Source organism: Macrobrachium nipponense, chromosome 15 (genome assembly GCF_015104395.2).
Source record: "Macrobrachium nipponense isolate FS-2020 chromosome 15, ASM1510439v2, whole genome shotgun sequence".
NCBI classification, from domain to species: domain Eukaryota; kingdom Metazoa; phylum Arthropoda; class Malacostraca; order Decapoda; family Palaemonidae; genus Macrobrachium; species Macrobrachium nipponense.
This window is the reverse complement of record NC_087208.1, coordinates 36,760,465-36,776,820: the sequence shown is the minus strand read 5'-3', so window position 1 is coordinate 36,776,820 and position 16,356 is coordinate 36,760,465. Positions and strand designations below refer to the sequence as shown.

Sequence of the window (16,356 nt, the reverse complement as noted above, 5' to 3'; positions counted from 1 at the left end):
ATATATATATATATTCTATAGATATATAGATATATATATTATATACACACACATATATATATATATATATATTATATCTATATATATCGATATATTCAACTTATATTATATATATATATATATATCTATATATATATATATATATATATAGATATATATCCATATATATATATATAGTAATATATTCTCTCTCTCTCTCTCAATCTCTCCTCATCTCTCTCTCGTCTCTCTCTCCTCTCTCTCTATATATATATATATATATATATATATATATATATATGTTATATATATATATATATATATATATATATATAATATGTATATATGCGTGATTAACATCTCGTGCAGTGAAGGTAGTTCTCTCCCTCCTCCTCACTCTCAATACTCGCACGTACGGTACTTATACCTGTATATGGATTCTCGCTGGTGGTCACAAACCAACTGAGGGATGGCCTTCATTCAAGGGAGTGAGTGGCGGTACTTCGATAAATCATCCCCCCCTTGTTTTCCTGTGAGTAACGCCGACCAGACATGCGTGCGTCAGATTTCCCAGAAACAAGAGTTTACGTCTAGAGGACAGCTTAACATATCCATACCCTGTTTCCAACGGCTGGAACTAAGCCTGAAGTGAAACTGGATGCAAATGATGATCTTGGCAGCGTGGTGAAGCATTTGGCTACTAGTTTTTCTTCTAGGGAAATCACAATCTCAGTGGGAATACTTTATAGCAATAGATTACAAGATTTATCCAAAGAAAACTGCCATAAACACCTAAGAAGAGTGAACGTAAATTCAAGTTCCTTTAATAGTTCACAAGTTTCGTGTGACAGAAATGTTAGCTACTAATTTGTCTTATAAGGAAAATTATCTTAGTAGGAGTATTTTACAGCTGTAGATTCCAAAAATGACCCAAGCAGAAACTCCATACTGGACTAGAAGATTGAATTACGTAAATTCAAGCTCCTTCTAATTATAATTTGCAATACAAATAGTTCTGAAGTCTCAAGTGGCAGCAGCACAACTTGTAGTTCCTGCGTGCCAAGAAGCTCGCTTTGAAGAAGACCTATTATTACTCTTCAAACATCTGGGCAATGCCACATACACTTCAAAGGCCGGAATGGCAGCAACACTAAAGTAACAAACAATGAATTACCTAAAACTAGCCATCAGTCAATGTTTACTTTTCATGTATGTGAACCGTTTGTATCAAAGGGTTTTGAACGGGAATATGTAATTATATCAAAACACGACGACGGCGGTACTATGAATAATATATTAATAACTTATTCAGTACGCTCGCAATTTGCCAGAGAATTGTTCTGAGAGTGAAATACTTGTAAGTCGTAGCTCACTCTGTTTTTAACCCCACGAGGAATTAAAGGCGAACGGACATCAGACAAGATATCACACAAATGGCTTTGTCCCCTGAAATGGTTGGGAACGGTTTTCACGGTGCAAAAAGTCCTGGCAAATTACTCCACGAGTGACTTGTTACAACTTCTGTGTATTTATTTGTTACATTTCGATTTAAATTTCAAAATCACGCGTTAAATTACAGAAATGTCTGCAACCATTACATTCGTCTACTAATCGTCATTATTCTACAGTAACCTCAGCATGAAAGTCAGCAAGTATAATTCTCGCTCGGACAGGAAAAGACACATATTCTGACATACTCGTAACCATTATTAAACCTGTAGTGGTGTTACTATGACCACTGGTTCGTCGGCCCTTTAATGAATTCTATATTAGTCCACCGAAAAATCTCGGACTTCGAATGATATTACCAACCTGAACGATATCGTTTCTCTCTAAATGATAAACGGATAAGTTACGGATATTTAGTGCCGTGTTTTGTAAAAAGATACTGCATTAATTAACTGTTTTCGAAAGCAAAATCAAGTGATAAATTAAGTATAGCTTAGTTTTACCAGACCACTGAGCTGATTAACAGCTCTCCTAAGGCTGTCCCTAAAGATTAGATATTTTTTCCTAGCTGGGAACAATTGGTTACTTAGCAACGGGACCTACAGCTTATTGTGGGATCCGAACCACATCGAAAAATTAATTTCTATCGCCGGAAATAAATTCCTCTGATTCCCTGTTGGCAGAGCGGGGAATCGAACCCGGACCCCGAGGTCGGTAGTCGAGCACGTAACCGACTCGTCCAACGAGAGAGAGAGGAGCGAGAGAAGGAAAGAGAAGAGAGATGAGAGAGACGAGAGAGAGAGAGAGAGAGAGAGAGAGAGAGAGAGAGAGAGAGAGAAACTTTTGTTATGTTGTTTAGGGTGACTGTAAGATGTTCCACACAAATAAACTCACATATATGACCATGCATACAACTGCTAACTTTTATTTTCACGTTTTAGGACAACAAAATCAAAGTCGCTACACTTTAAATGAACGAAACGATTTTAATTGGGACACATGAAATATTTATCGACAGAAAAAACTGGAAAGGGTTATCCAACGACTGTTTTTCCAGATTTGAAAACCTTGTATCTCCTCTCCACTTCCTTTGCAGAGAAAAATCAGTACAGATATTAGTTCTTGACTTCAATTCGAGGAAAATATAAAAACAAAGGCAAATACAATGCTGAAATAACATGTTTCTTCCTCTTTAATTATTTTCCCTGTATCGCTTGAATTAATTGTCAACGTCTTTCATCATGTAATTCATGAATTCTAAAATATCCTTGAATTTTTCTCCCTTTTTTCGTACCTTCTAAATAATTAATATACTTCCTTATAGATTTTTCATTTTTTGAGAAATTCAAATAGGTTAAAAAGATATAGAATTTCATACCCAAAGTATAAAATCACTGTTTTGTTCATTTATAAGCCTTGCTTTGCCAAGACATCGGGATATTCAACGTTCTTTTACTGCTTAAGATACACATGCATATTACACACACACACACACACACATATTTGTATATATATATATATATATATATATATATATATATATATATATATATATATATATATATATATATATATATATATTACACACTTACTAATGTCAAAGGTTATATTGTACTTCAACATTTACAAAAACTCAACAGCATTTTTGAACATCATGGTGTTCACCAAAACTATTCAATTACACAATACTATCCTTTAAGAAATAAAAGATGGCGAGCTTGTCCATTTTGTTTACCTAAAAAATAAAGGTAAACCTTTATTACACAAAAAAGCGCCTTCAGAATGAGAACAAAATCAAGGGCAAAAAACATTGGCATTACAGAGTAAAGATTATCCTGACCTGACATCAAGCAGTCTCAAGGAAATGACGGTACATCTGCTCTATCTTTTCTATAAACCTAAGCATAAAATCGTTTATCAAGCAGTTTACCTCGGCGGAAATCTATCTACAAGAAGAAATCCTATCCGGATGTTGTATTCTCTGCAGCTCAGAATTCGAAGAGAGCGGTTTATCATGTAAAAGGTGAATTGTTGTTCTTATTTTTGCTAGTTATGCAAATAAAGTATAATCCTTTCTTCATATCTGTGTAGGTGGTTGGCCTCTTACGACACAATCACACGAGCACATACACATACGTATAAACCAACACGCACACACACACACACACACACACACACACACACATATATATATATATATATATATATATATATATATTATATATATATGTGTGTGTGTGTGTGTGTGTGTGTGTGTGTGTGTGTGTGTGTGATCTGAAGCAACAGGAAAAGAAGAAGTGCCAAGACCTTTCGTGTTATTTCCAACGCTTTTTCGAGATGCAATTCAAATTGAAAATGTGCTGGAAATAACACGCAATCGCTCGGTACTTCTTTCTTTCGCTTTTCCTGTTGCCTTGGCTAAGTATGATATATATATATATATCTATATTTATATATATATATATATTTAGATATATATATACATATATATATATATATATAATAATATATAATATATTATATATAATATATATATACATACCCACATCTGCAAGACGCTATCACCAAAGAGTCCTTGTCACCCGGCAGTCGAAAGAACGTAAGTAGCTAGATCATTAGACATAAAAAGCAGCAAGAAAGCGCCAGGAAACTAATGTGCAAAGATGTTGCTAGATAAATAAAAGTTCGATGGCGGATGCAAAACCGAACACCTTGCATTTCTATTTTATTTTGCAGAGAAAACTCATAAAGATGGCTGCCAAGGACGCTTGCTTCCAGCCCCCCAAAAAGAAATTGTATTCACTGCATTTTGGGACTGGGCAGACACCCAGGAAATTTTCCCGTCATAACCATAACACTGAAGAAAAAGGGCGAGAGAGAAAGAGAGAATTGGCATAAAAACAAACACAATCAAAAGCATAAAATAAAATAATCTATCGAGAGGCGTTATAGCCACTCTCTCGCCATATAATGCTGCAGAGATTGTCACAGGGAAATACTTAAGCAATTTGATGTCAAATGAATCTCCGAGACCTGTTATTTTGTCTTTGCCAACATTTGGTTTCCTGGAAATATCAAGCCCTGGAAAATTAATAGAACTAACTCATTGGAAAGAATGACGTATGAGCATTTCATCATACTCGGGATGCGGTAGATAGAGAGAGAGAGAGAGAGAGAGAGAGAGAGGATAGAGAGAGAGAGAGAGAGAGAGAGAGAGAGAGAGAGAGAGAGAGAGAGAGAGAGCATATCCCATAGTTTTCATCACGTTATGGGGAAAGTTTGACGTGGAGAATAGGGTAAAATAAGCCACGTGGAAACTGCGAACATAAATTGAATCCCAAATAAAGGGCAGAGGAATGATTCCTTTTCTCAGTTTCCAAAAGCGAGTTTGCTGTTCTCGCTTGATGAATAAATTTGTGCGTTACTAAAAATGGAACAAGCAAAGGACAAATAAAACTATACACGTACAATACGTACAAGGAAAGATATTACATATATACGCACCTACGCGCACATATTCATTCAATCACTTTATATATATATATATATAGATATATATATAATATATATATATATATATATATATATATATATATATATATATATATATATATATATATATATATATTATATATATATCTATATATATATATATATATATATATATATATATCAATGTATGTGGGCGTTCGTATGCATACGTTCGCCAACAATTTAGTGACAAATGTAATAATAATAATATAAAAATTTTCCCTACAGTAATTTTCAACCCATGGAATTAATTCCCGCATGTAGAAACGAAAAAAAATTCTCCGGAGCTAGAAAACAAAAAAATTCATGTCATAATAATATCAGTAAGCTTCTTACCTAATTTTCCGTAGCGGTATATAATCCAAATATCTTAATGAAAAACATCCGTCAGATGCTATTATACTATTACCTTAAAAATGGGTATTTGTGGAAATAGGATCTCCTTGGATTTTCGTGTACTTGGCAACCCAACGCGCAAGACAGATGACGGGGTGGATGGGTGGGGTGTTGGGGGGAGGGGGGGGGGAGAGAGAGAGAGAGAGAAGAAGGAGGAAGAGAGAGAGAGAGAAAGCATCTGTTATTTGGTTGGAACAATTTATCATGATAATCGTCCAACACGTATACGATGTCACAGTTCCAAAGATTAGTGCTTAAGCAATTATTGCCGTCGCAAACGTTGCAGGCTTTTAGCAAGCAAGGAAATTCTACCTCGACGGACTTGAGAGAGAGAGAGAGAGAGAGAAAAAGAGAGAGAGAGAGAGAGAGAGAGAGAGAAACACTGCTTGGTTAAAGAAAACATGCAAGAATATCCCAAAGCAAACTTGATAAAGTAAACCAAAAGCAAACTTGATAAAGTTAAAGGATGACTGACGATCCGCATGCAAAACTTGACTATTCCATATTCAAGGGAGCGGTTTGGGTGAACTTTATCGAAGATTTCTTTACGTTCCACTGTTCACATAAATCAAACGATTTGTAAGACCCAGCCATACACTACTGACTGATACCTATGTACTCGATATATATATATATATATATATATATATATATATATATATATATATATATATATGTATATGTATATATATATATATATACTATATATATATATATATATATATATATATGTATATGTATATGTATATATAACTTACAGATTACAAATATGATCACAAAGCTGTGAGCGCACAGATCTGAATAAATATGCATAAAAAGATATATATATATATATATATATATATATATATATATATATATATATATATATATATATATATATATATACTATATCTATATATATATATAGATAGATATAGATATATATATATATATATATATATATATAGTATATATATATATATAGATATATATATATATAGATATAGTATATATATATATATATATATATATAGTATATATTATAATTAATATATATATTATAATATATATATACGTAAATATATATTCAATTTTTGGAACCGGATACGTGAATGCATTACATATTATGTTTCTATTTAGAAAGTGGTTACGGCTTTCGTGACAAGCTAAAAATTTTCCAAGGTTCATTATTTAAAAGAAAATAGAAGGGGAAGCCTATGACAGGTTGTTCAAAAGATGGTATATCATGTTTTTCCATCATGTTCCTTTATAAAAAATAACATCGATATTCAAACAATGATCACTACCCTACGTAGACTCACGCACCACATTCCACCTAATAAAACTTTCGTTTTCCACTTGCTTAACGAATCCCGAAAATTGTACACGGATGAAACTGTTTACTGTACCAATATGAAAAAAAGTTCTCTATGTCCACTTTGCCAGAAGAGAGCATTTGTCAATAACTGCTTCAGTCACGGTCATCAGGTATAAAAAAGTATAAAATGGGCATATAAAATTGCTGTCAGAAGAGTCAGTAGCGCGGTGCTGCTAAATGTCAAACATTAAATAGAGGCAGACACATGTTATACAAGAACAGATGGGATTCGCCTAAATTTGCGATGCTAACAGATGTGACTGCTGGTGATATTAGGAGAGCAATCTAAAGCTGAATGATGGAAAGGCACCAAGAGCTGCTGTAATTACGAGTGAAATACTGCAGTATGTTGGTGATAGTGTCACTGAGTGGCTGGCCAGGGTAGGTAAGGTGCATCTGGATGAATGGTACGATCCAATGGACCCCGTGAGAAAAACGACATTTCCTTTGTCTTATGATAACGTTTGAAAAAGGCCATGAAGTATATTGTAGTAAAGAGGTTTTTATGAAACAGTCGCCACAAGATATTGGATATTAAACTGGGACAATCAGCATTTGGAAACACGAAACGAAAAAGCATTAATGACACCTACTTACGAGGCGAGGTTCTTAAGGTAATTGTTGAAGGTTGTAGGTTTTCATAATGAAAGCAATGTGTCTGAATGTGTATATGCGACGTATTTTGTCTCCATGGCTCTTTAATTTTTCTACGGATAGAATGATACAAAAAGTCGGAGAAAAAACTACGAATGCAGGGTGATAGAGAACAGATTTGTAAATTTAAGTGTGAAGTTTGCAACAGTATACTTGACACTTGAAGAAGCAGGGAAGAGTGAATGTCAGCAAAAGTGTAGTTATGAGATCAAATGAAGTCAGGAAATTGAGCAATTAATGTTCGTTCGAATGATGGAAGACGTAGTTGTTGATCCGAAAGTAAACTTGATGGATAACGTCAGGTAAGGGGGAGAGGAAGTCACAAAAATGATGAATCAAAGGATTTAAACTTAAACACACACACTACATATATGTATATATATATATATATATCTATATATATATATATATATATATATATATATATATATATATATATATATATATATATAAAGAAATCAGGAAAGTAAGCATGTGATTTTTGCTTATTAGCTGAAGCCACCGGAAAATTTTTAAAAAAGAAAAGACAGAGGGCCAAGTACTTTCGTGACCCGAAGATGTGTTGAATATACGAAAGTACTTGGCCATGTCTTTTCTTTTTTAAATTTTTCCAGTGGCTTCAGCTAATATTTATATATATTATCTATATATATATATTATATATATATTATATATATGATATATATATATATTTATATATAATATATATATATATATATATATATATATATTATATAGATATATACTTATATATATATTATTATATTATATATATATATATATATGTGTGTGTGTGTGTGTGTGTGTGTGTGTGTGTTGTGTGTGTGTGTGTATGTATGGGATGAAAATAGTAAATAATTTCACGTTTACAAAACGGAAACAGCCATCTCGTACCCCAAAAACATAAAGCTACATTTAATAATTTACAGACTAAACATAAATATATTGAGATACAATAACTAACTAGCAACAGCCAAAGAAACCTACACAGCCCACAAATGGAAAGAAACAACCAAACAACAATACATCTCGCAGAGTTATTTCTTGTTTTCCTTGGCCCTCTAATATTTACGACTAGAGAGAAAATTTGCGGTCCGTACAAACTCAGCATTTCGTAAACCAAGTTAAATCCAAAACACTGAGAGTTTTACGAAATTATGCTCACAGAAATAAGGAACTAAAAGGGTAACAATTTAAAGTATTTGCTTTAACCGCCAATTTCACGGGAAATCCAAAACATAAACATGATGTCTTCCCAACTTATTGTTCCTAAACTTGGTATCATTTCCTTCAACGACTCGGAAGTCATGTTTTATCAAATCAGCATAGTTTTACCAAGCTCGTTCATAATGCACTTTCCTGCAGTTATTTTTCCCAATGTAATGAGACATTCATATGTAAATTAGACTGTGATTAGAAATAAGTAAATAAAGAAATAGTTATATATATATATATATTATATATATATATATATATATATATATATATATATATATATAAGGCAAAATCCTTGCAGTAAAGGACGAGAATCGAAAGGCCTTGCAGTGGTACTCCGTTGTTTCACTTTTCTTCTTGGATTTTGCCATTATTTATATAATATTCATCACGTTCTAGATTTTCGTGAATCAGTATACATACATACACATTATTATATTATATATAATATATTTATATATATATATATATATATATATATATATATATATATATATATGTGTGTGTGTGTGTGTGTGTGTGTGTGTGTGTGTGTGGCGTGCGTGTAAGAGAAATATATAATATTATATATTATATATATATATATATGATATATATCATATATGTATATATATACATATATATATATATATGGTATATATATATTTATATATGGCGATGTGTGTATGAATGTATGTATGTATGTATGTATGATTGGTATGGGCGCCCGGGCCGTTGGTCTGACGGGACTGAGATTCGGAACGGAGATGTGTTTCCACCCCGGGAAGGTCAAGACCTACGTCCGGGATCCCGGGATCCCAAAATTTCTACCCCCCCCAGGGTGAGAAGGGATTCCTTGATACAGAGCTGGTTCTGCCCGTGAAACCGGGCTTGATATGCCCGTAGACTTAGTTACTTTACAAATTTCTGTATACATATGACTTCTCATTTGGAAAAGAACACTATAGGGTAAACTTCAATGACGTCAGAGAGGGTGGTTTTAGAAGGGGGTTGACAGAGAGAGAAAATGAGAGGGAGAGAAAGTGAGAGAGAGTAGGCGGGGTGTTAGGGAGAAGAAAGAGGAAAAAAGACAGAGAGAGAGAGAGAGTTGAGGGGTTGTTAGGTAGGAGAAAGATGGAAAAAGTGAGAGAGGGAGAGACAGACAGACAGACAGACAGATAGAGAAGAGCGGTTGTTTGGAGACAGAGAGTTGGTATTAATGAGAAGAAAGATTGAAAGAGACAGTGATGGTTGGAGAACGATAGAGAGTCTCATTTCTTTCCATATATGTTTATGATGCTTCATTTTCATATTCATTTCAAGGATGTTGTTTGTTTTGTCAAATTTGCATTCCTTACAATTCAGGTCGTGGTACTGTATTCAATTGTGGCTTGATTTATCTATTTTCTTTTCATAAACCATGCTCTGGGTTACACGGACCTATCTAGCACCTAGTATATATATATACATACGAGAAATGGGCCGCTTATAGTTTCTTACCACCATTTAAACATTTTACTTCGGCATCCGTAGAGAAACCCCCCGTTTATTTACCTTCGTAATTCCAAATGTAATTTAAAAAAGATAAGTATTTACTCACTCACTTCCAGCTTTCCAGACAACAGTAACCCTACAAGTTTTACCTTGTCCCACTCCATGTTGTTTCGTTACAAACTTTTTTCTTTATTCTTTTGTTTTACTACTTCCTCCCTTTCTCGCATTCCTTTTAAGGTTTTTTCGAACATCTTGCCCTCTTCCATTTTCTTTATGTACCGGTAACTCCTCGGAGCATTCTATCCCTCTACGTTTACGCCCGTTTTTTATTACCTTCTTTTTCTTCTTTTTCTTCTGAAATCCTCGTAAGCCTTCTTACGAGTATTATGCTTAGACTTTTTTCTTTTGTGGGTCTTTATCAGTCTTCATACTCAGCATTCTACGTAAACGAAAGAATACGACGCTATTAATTCTATCCTAAGCTATATTAATGTCCATGCATGTCGCATAAAGCTTTCCCCTTGCATATAAACTCTTCGGAAATGTTTCAAAAGCAAAGTGTTATTCATAAATGTATACTATAAATATATACAGTAGTATATATATATATATATATATAGTATATATATATATATATATATATACTATATAATATCCTTATGATATAAGAACACATATATAGATAAATAGATACATATTTACATTTGTATAATGCGTACGAGTGTATGTACAAATATGTACATAAGACATAACAAGTCATGACACTGATCAGATGCCCAAAGCGAGTGCGCATTCTACCAAAAACAAGAATTCGCATCAAAAGCAGCAGGTTTCTGTAAGACTTATAAACTGGCTTCCAAACTCGCTGAGTGTGTAAATAAAAAAGCTAAATACCGTCCTTCCAAATGCATCCGCTCTGGAAATCCTAAAGCAAATCTCCGAAGTTATATATGAGCATAACATCTCCTCTCTTGGAGAAAACGCTTTACTGATTTCAAAAGAGATTACCCCTGGAATTGACGTGAGAGGAAGATTACATTAAAAAAAAAGAGACTATCTGGAGCACAAGGACCATAAAATCATTATGGGAAATTCCCTGTCTGCATCACCATAACAAATAGTAACAATGATTAAATAGAGTGAAGAAAATCAAAATCACAAGTGTAACATCGATGAAGGTTTACTTTTAGTAACTGCAATGAAGGTATACGTTTAGTAACTGCAATGAAAGCATACTTATAGTAACTACAATGAAGGTAAATTCATGGTACTGCGTTGAAAGTTCATTTAATTTAACTACAATGAAGGGATACTTACAGTAACTACAATGAAGGTATACTTATGGTAACTGCAATGAAGGTTTACTTGAAGTAACTGCAGTGAAAGGTATACTTATAGTAACTGCGATGGAGGTTCACTTCAAGTAACTACAATGAAGGCATACTTATAGTAACTACAATGAAGGTATACTTATAGTAACTAAAATGTAGATAAACTTATCGTAACTACAATGGAAGTATACGTAAAGTAAATACAGTGAAAGCGTACTTAAAGTAACTATAATGAAGGTATACTTTTAGTAACTAAAATGTAGGTATACTTATAGTAACTACAATGAAGGTATACCTCTGACATTCAGAGGAATCAAGTTTCAGAACAATCCTTCTGGAGTATATTTCCTGGTTCTTCTAAAGGATACCAAGCCTTTATTATAACCCAGAATAATTAATCATTACCTGCTATGGAATTTCGATACTTGTTTACCCAAAAGAGAACTCTTCTGGTATCAATATCATTATCTGTGCTAACTTCATGTTCTCACAATTATGAAACTGGAAATTATAGTCTCATATAGCAGTCATGAGTAAGGGAATGAAGAGATAATGCCTCTAAGCCGGAAGAGGAAACAATAAGTCTAAGAAATACAAGTGGCAAGTACATGTAGGGAGGGGAAAGGAGCACTGGAGACGGAATAAAGGCAGGGGGAAAAAATGTATTTTCCGGTGGACTTTACAGATGGAGAGGTAAAGGGTAGGCGAACCATCAAATTCGGATCTTCGGTCACAGAACGCAGTCGAACCTCAACAGAAAAGCCATATTCTCCTACTCCCTACTCTTCTTCAGTGGAACCTGTGAGTCCTTGAGTTGCACCTCGTTCTCGGCCTCCTTCTCTCTCTCTCTCTCTCTCTCTCTCTCTCTCTCTCTCTCTCTCTCTCTCTTTTACATTTTTGGGAGAAAAGCTGGATTTGGGCAAAGCCCCTTCCACAAGTGCACTTCACGATGGACTGGACTGCCGCTGGAAGAGGATTCCGAACCTGGAAAAGGATTCCACCCCCATCTCTCTTACGCTTAGAAAAGGCTTATTGTCCGGTCTTCCCCTTCTCCTACAAAGGCCTCTCTCTCTCTCTCTCTCTCTCTCTCTCTCTCTCTCTCTCTCTCTCTCTCTCTATTGTTTCTAGGCCACTGTGACACTTTTAGTTTTTTCAACTTAACAAAACAACTGCCAGAGAAGCTTGCTTGTTAACAACAAATACGTGATGCCGAGCCAACTGTATTAGATACTATGATGGAAGGTTGTTGAACTGAAACTATTATTAACGAATACAAGATTAATTCAATGATTCACAACATGGAGAATTTTTTAACTATACTCTGTTTTTTTCCATCTGTCCATCTGCCCGTGGTGTTTGCACATGGTAACACTGCGTCCCGGGCTTTAAATAATATCCTATTTCGAATATTAACGGTGTAATTCGCATACAGTAAATTATTAAAACACTTTTCAGTTGCAAATGTACACCCAGATATCCTTTTATTTACCTAAAACTTAGTCATAGCTTACCTATTTAAAGCCCGGGACGCAGTGTTACCATGCGCGACCACCACAGGCGGATGACAGATGGATAAAAACAGATTATAGTTACGCAGCTAAAGTACACCATGATCAGGTGTTAAACTTCTCAAAGTTCAGATTATTCAAACATTACATTCTTCCAGAAAGTCCTCACTTCTGTTAATAAAACCAAATTAAATTAAGTATTATTACTTAAAGAATTTAAAAATTGAACGCATCAGTTCAGAAGAATATGCTTACACTGGGGTATGTCAAGTAAGTAGTATCTTAGCAAAGATCCTATAAACCGAATAGAAAAAAAAAATTACATAATGGGAGGACTGATGACCAGAACGAGATTTGAAAATGGTTACAATAATTATACAAGACACCTAATAGCCAATATGCAAAAGCAATCCAATATCCAGTGCATGCAATCTGCAATAATTGATTCATGAAACGGCCGAGAAAAACGTATCCAAAAACGAGTAACACATCATGATTATAAAAGGTATAAAACAAAGGAAAAGGTGTGTACCCGGTTTTTGCAGTTCAAATGTAAATTACAATCTGTGCTTACAATAGAACACGACTTCAAAATAGCTAATATTTTTTGAAATATGACAAATAATATTTTCATTAACACACAGAATTTGTCCGCGTTCGTTAAAGCATTTCTCAGATTTCTAAATAGTTCTAAAAGCGCCTCAGTGGCGTGGTTGGTATGGTGTTTGCGTAACACCTCGGTGGTCGCGGGTTCGATTCTCGGCCATTCCATTGAGGAGTGAGAGATGTGTATTTCTGGTGATAGAAGTTCACTGTCGACGTGGTTCGGAAGTCACGTAAAGCCGTTGGTCCCGTTGCTGAATAACCACTGGTTTCATGCAACGTAAAAACACAATACAAACAAACAATAAATAGTTCTAATTAATTTTACAGTCGATTACAGACCAAATAGAAAAACAGGTGGCACCAACATCATTGTTTACAATACAGGTGGCCACAGAGTGTTCTGTTAATTTAGTCGCAACAATTTAATTTTACTTTCTTGGTAGTAAAATTGTCAATAATTTGAATTAAGTCAAGGTCAACACGCACACTGAAAAAATTTGTACAAACTTTGCAGGGTACGAACAGAGCCGTAAAGAGCAGTTTTCGAATATTACGAGAAATGGGGCCGCTAAACTTTTAAAATATTAACGCAAAAGTTTTATAATTACCCATTCAGAAGATTATTCTGGAGTAAATGTCACGGTGAAATGAAGACTCAAATAGAAACCAGCACATCATAAATGCACAGCTTTAAAATATATATGATTCTCTCTCTCTCTCTCTCTCTCTCTCTCTCTCTCTCTCTCTCTCTCTCTCTCTCTCTCTCTCAAGCTTCTTTATTAGATGATTTCATCGCTTCGCAGCAACATTCTATTCAACTATTCTTACTGACAGCAAAATACAAACATGGAAAACCCTCAAATTAGGTATCTATCGTAAGGATTCCTTTTATCTCCATAATACAACGAGAATTAAAACGTGTTTTGCACCATTAATTAGGGGTACTATTTTAACGTTAGAATGTAAGCAGCTCCTGGAATTCCTCTAGCTCTAGATGACAGTATACTATACCCTGTTTTTTCTTTTCATCTGTCCATCCGCCTGTGGTGTTTCCGTATGGTAACACTGCGTCCCGGGCTTTAGATAGTTACAATCAGCTTACATTCAACAATGATAATAATATAACATTTCGAATATTAACGGTGTACTTCGCATACAGTAAATTATTAAAACACTTTTCAGTTGCAAATGTACACCCAGATATCCTTTTATTTACCTAAAACTTACACATAGCGTAACTATTTAAAGCCCGGGACGCAGTGTTACCATACAAAAACACCACAGGTGGATGGACAGATGGAAAAAAAAAGAGTGTAGTAGTTACAGTATAGTAGTAGTTTCATTTTTCGTAAATATGGTCATTGCAAATATATCAGAAAGTAATTATATCCTTTTTGCTCATCTTCCAGAGACTTTACTGTAAAAGCTTTCAGTTCCTGCCCCTTGAAATCTATAGTGTGTTCTGCTTGAGTTGTTTATTTCAACACTGCTTTCATCCTCTTTATCCAGTGACCTTTTATATACCACTGGATTCAAAACATCGCCAGTTAAGATAAAACTATATTTAAAAGGTTTGCTTAAAAATCTAACCCTCGACCATTTAACAAAATCTAATTCTGGCCACGAAGACTCAAAGTAAAACAGATTGCTCGCATATAACTAAGCCTACAAATACACATCTGTAATTACACCTACAGATAAACATCTACAATGAAACTTACCAATATACGTCTATTATTGGTCGTTAGCCAGACCAGGTTAATTTTCTAATTGTACTGTAGCATTCTAGCCAACATTGCCAGACATAATCCTACAGGTTTAATAATACATGGAAACTATAAAATGGAGTTGAACTTCGTTTACAGCCGAAATATGAAAAAGCTTCAATATTCGTTTATAAAGCAAATTACTATAAAGTTAGGACTTCTAAAATACAGTTAAACCTGTCAGAAACATAGATAAAATAAACCAATGGACCTTACCTTTATTTGCGATGGTGGCCAGCAGGAGAGTGAACCACAGACCAAAATTCCTTGATGTGACGAAGTTCTTTAAAACTAGCATCTTCTTCATTAAGGCTTCCTCCTGATTAACACGAAAGTACTAAGAATAGTACCTGTTGGGCTTTGGCGTTTTCATATTTCTCCGTTCACTGTTTAATCACAAGCATTCAACTCGCCAATATTTTCTTGGAGTGAGTTAAAGAGGAAACACTTGCACTAATCTGTGTTATCACTGCATGAAGTATATGATGAATTCCATCTCTGGTAATCATGCTATTACAAAAAGTACCGTTAAATTCGGCTTCTCTTTCGTTTTATTCCCAACTGACAACACCAAGTTTGGTAATATTAAGAAGTTCACTGTACAAAAGAAGTCTTTTCTATTCGCCCACATTTAATAAGGTGGGTGAGATAAAACGCGTCTTTAATACACCTAAGCCACGCCTTCTTTTCAGGGGTCATTACAAATGACAAGAATGCCCCAGTAATTTTACGTTGTTTACATTCACTCGTTTTCATCGGCAGGCCTCATTGATTACTGAATGGACGACTCCCGCAGCAATACGATACAGTCATTAAACCTGTGGAAGAATTAAAAAAGGTAAATTAGTTTCACTGATTGCAATGTTGGAACTGTATTGATGATTATTACACTGAATGGGAGATGTCCATCTTAATACTACGATACATTCATTAAACATGAACGATTAAAAAAATGATTGATTGAATAAGGGGAAACTTATGCAACAACATTAATAATTATTAAAACAGTCTCCCCTATTATGGATATAGATAACACCGTTAACGAAGTTTCTCCTACATTCTTGAAACCATAAACAGTGCTTAGCATG

At 34.4% G+C, this 16,356-nt stretch overlaps 1 protein-coding gene across 1 annotated transcript in view; it reads right to left on the bottom strand.

The window, feature by feature from the left end:
- Nucleotides 1-16,081, bottom strand: part of LOC135227091 (nephrin-like) — a 391,371-nt gene extending 375,290 nt beyond the window's left edge. The window contains exon 1 of the mRNA XM_064266942.1: nucleotides 15,485-16,081. Coding sequence (XP_064123012.1) covers nucleotides 15,485-15,575 — 91 coding nt within the window. The 5' untranslated portion in view covers nucleotides 15,576-16,081. The remainder of the gene's footprint in view (nucleotides 1-15,484) is intronic.
- Between the last annotated feature and the right edge of the window lie 275 nt (nucleotides 16,082-16,356).